General features: G+C 57.2%; 2 protein-coding genes across 2 annotated transcripts; both read right to left on the minus strand.

Moving 5' to 3' along the window:
* Positions 1–42: 42 nt before the first annotated feature.
* DICSQDRAFT_71274 (uncharacterized protein) lies at positions 43–597 on the minus strand (the record flags this gene model as incomplete). The annotated part of the gene is made up of 1 exon (XM_007370619.1): positions 43–597. A coding segment is annotated over one exon (555 nt), but the record flags the coding sequence as incomplete, so codon positions are not given.
* Positions 598–639: 42 nt separating this feature from the next.
* On the minus strand, positions 640–1,155 carry DICSQDRAFT_71327 (uncharacterized protein; the record flags this gene model as incomplete). The annotated part of the gene is made up of 1 exon (XM_007370620.1): positions 640–1,155. One exon carries the CDS (start codon positions 1,153–1,155, stop codon positions 640–642), a length of 516 nt encoding a protein of 171 aa, XP_007370682.1.
* Between the last annotated feature and the right edge of the window lie 793 nt (positions 1,156–1,948).

Below are 1,948 nucleotides of genomic sequence, written 5' to 3' on the forward strand. Positions count from 1 at the left end.
AATGACCTCTTCCTAAAGCCGGAGAAATGTCGGTTCGAACAGTCACAGATCGAGTATCTGGGCATGATCTTCTCCGAAGGACGCGTGGGCATGGACCCGGTCAAAGTCAAGGGAATTGCAGACTGGCCAACTCCTCAGAACGCTTCGGACGTACGGAAGTTCCGTGGCTTTGCCAACTTCTACCGACGATTCATCCACGACTTCAGTGCCATCTGCAAACCGCTGGACCGACTTACGGGCAATAACCCCTGGCAGTGGGGCGAGGAAGAGCAACGCGCGTTCGACGAGATCAAACGACGGTTCTGTGAAAGTCCGGTCCTCTGCATCTATGACCCGGAACGGAAAACGCGAGTTGAGGTCGACGCCTCCGGGTACGCCACCGGTGCGGTCCTGTCCCAAGAGGGCGACGATGGAAAGTTTCACCCGATCGCGTACCACTCCGAGTCCATGAACGATGCTGAACGGAACTACGAGATCTATGACAAGGAGATGCTCGCGATCATCCGTGCCCTGCAAGCGTGGCGTCACCACCTCGAAGGTCTCCCCTCCCAGTTCGAGATTGAGTCGGACCACAAGAACCTCGAGTACTGGAGGACGGCGCAGAACCTCACTCGCAGACAGGCGCGATGGGCCCTGTATCTATCGCGGTTCGACTTCATCATCACCCACAAGCCTGGTGTCTCTAACGGACGCGCGGACGCGCTGTCGAGACGACCGGACTAACAGCACGGTGATGGTGAAGACAACCTGGCTAGAACGGTGCTCTGTTCCGAACAGTTCCGTATCCTGGCGAGTCAACGAGGACACCTTGCGGTCGTACCGGACAAGGCTCTCCTGAAGTGCATCCAGGAGTGTCAGAACTTCGAACCTGCGGTCGTGGAAGCCCTGAAGCATGTGAAGAAGCTTGGTCCTGCAGCACTGCGAAACGACCTGGTCGATTGGAACATCGAACAGGATCTCCTCCAGTATCGAGGCAAGATCTACATTCCGAATGATCAGGAGCTGCGGACCGAGCTGGTACGGCTTCACCACGACTCTCCTCTGGCAGGACATCCTGGAGTTTGGAAGACGGTCGAGCTGCTGTCGCGCAACTATCACTGGTACGGTATGGCTCAATTCGTGAAGGACTACGTACGGACTTGTGACACTTGCCATCAAGGGAAGACGTCGCGCACGAAACCCTATGGACCGCTGCAGCCGAACGAAATCCCGGAGGGTCCGATGCGCATCATGACGACGGACTTCATCGTTGGACTTCCCAAGGTCACGGTAGCCGGAGTCGAGTACGACGCCATTCAGGTTATGGCGGACCGGCACAGCAAGATGGTACACTTCGCTGCAACAGACGAGGAGGTCGACACTGAAGGAGCTGCTTGGAACTTCATCCACGATCATGTACACCTGCACGGCGTTCCGCGAAAGATCATCTCAGACCGAGGACCGCAGTTCTCAAGCAAGTTGTTCCGCGCGGTCTTTAAGGGCCTCGGCATCGAGAGCACCTTATCGACGGCATACCACCCTCAGACCGACGGTCAGTCCGAACGCTGGAACCAGGAGCTGGAAGCCTACCTCCGCATGTTCTGTTCTCTGCGACGGGACGATTGGGTCCACTGGCTACCAATTGCGGAGTTTGCCTTTAACTCACGGGTTCACTCGGCCACTGGGTACTCGCCCTTCTTCCTGATGTACGGATACGACCCGGAGTTTCACATTCCGGTTCTCGACACGGAAGTACCAGCGGCGGACGAACGGCGAGAGGAACTACGAAAGGCACGGGAGGACGCAACTGCGGCACTGGGTCTGGCGGCCGAACGGATGAAGGAGCACTTTGACAAACACGTTCGAGAGCTACCGACCATCGTAGCTGGACAGAAAGTCTGGCTCGACACCCGCAATCTGCGCATCACGGGGATGCCGCGAAAACTCGTAGATCGGTTGCTGGACCGTA

The sequence above is a fragment of the Dichomitus squalens genome (assembly GCF_000275845.1).
Source record: "Dichomitus squalens LYAD-421 SS1 unplaced genomic scaffold DICSQscaffold_72, whole genome shotgun sequence".
In the NCBI taxonomy this organism is placed as follows: domain Eukaryota; kingdom Fungi; phylum Basidiomycota; class Agaricomycetes; order Polyporales; family Polyporaceae; genus Dichomitus; species Dichomitus squalens.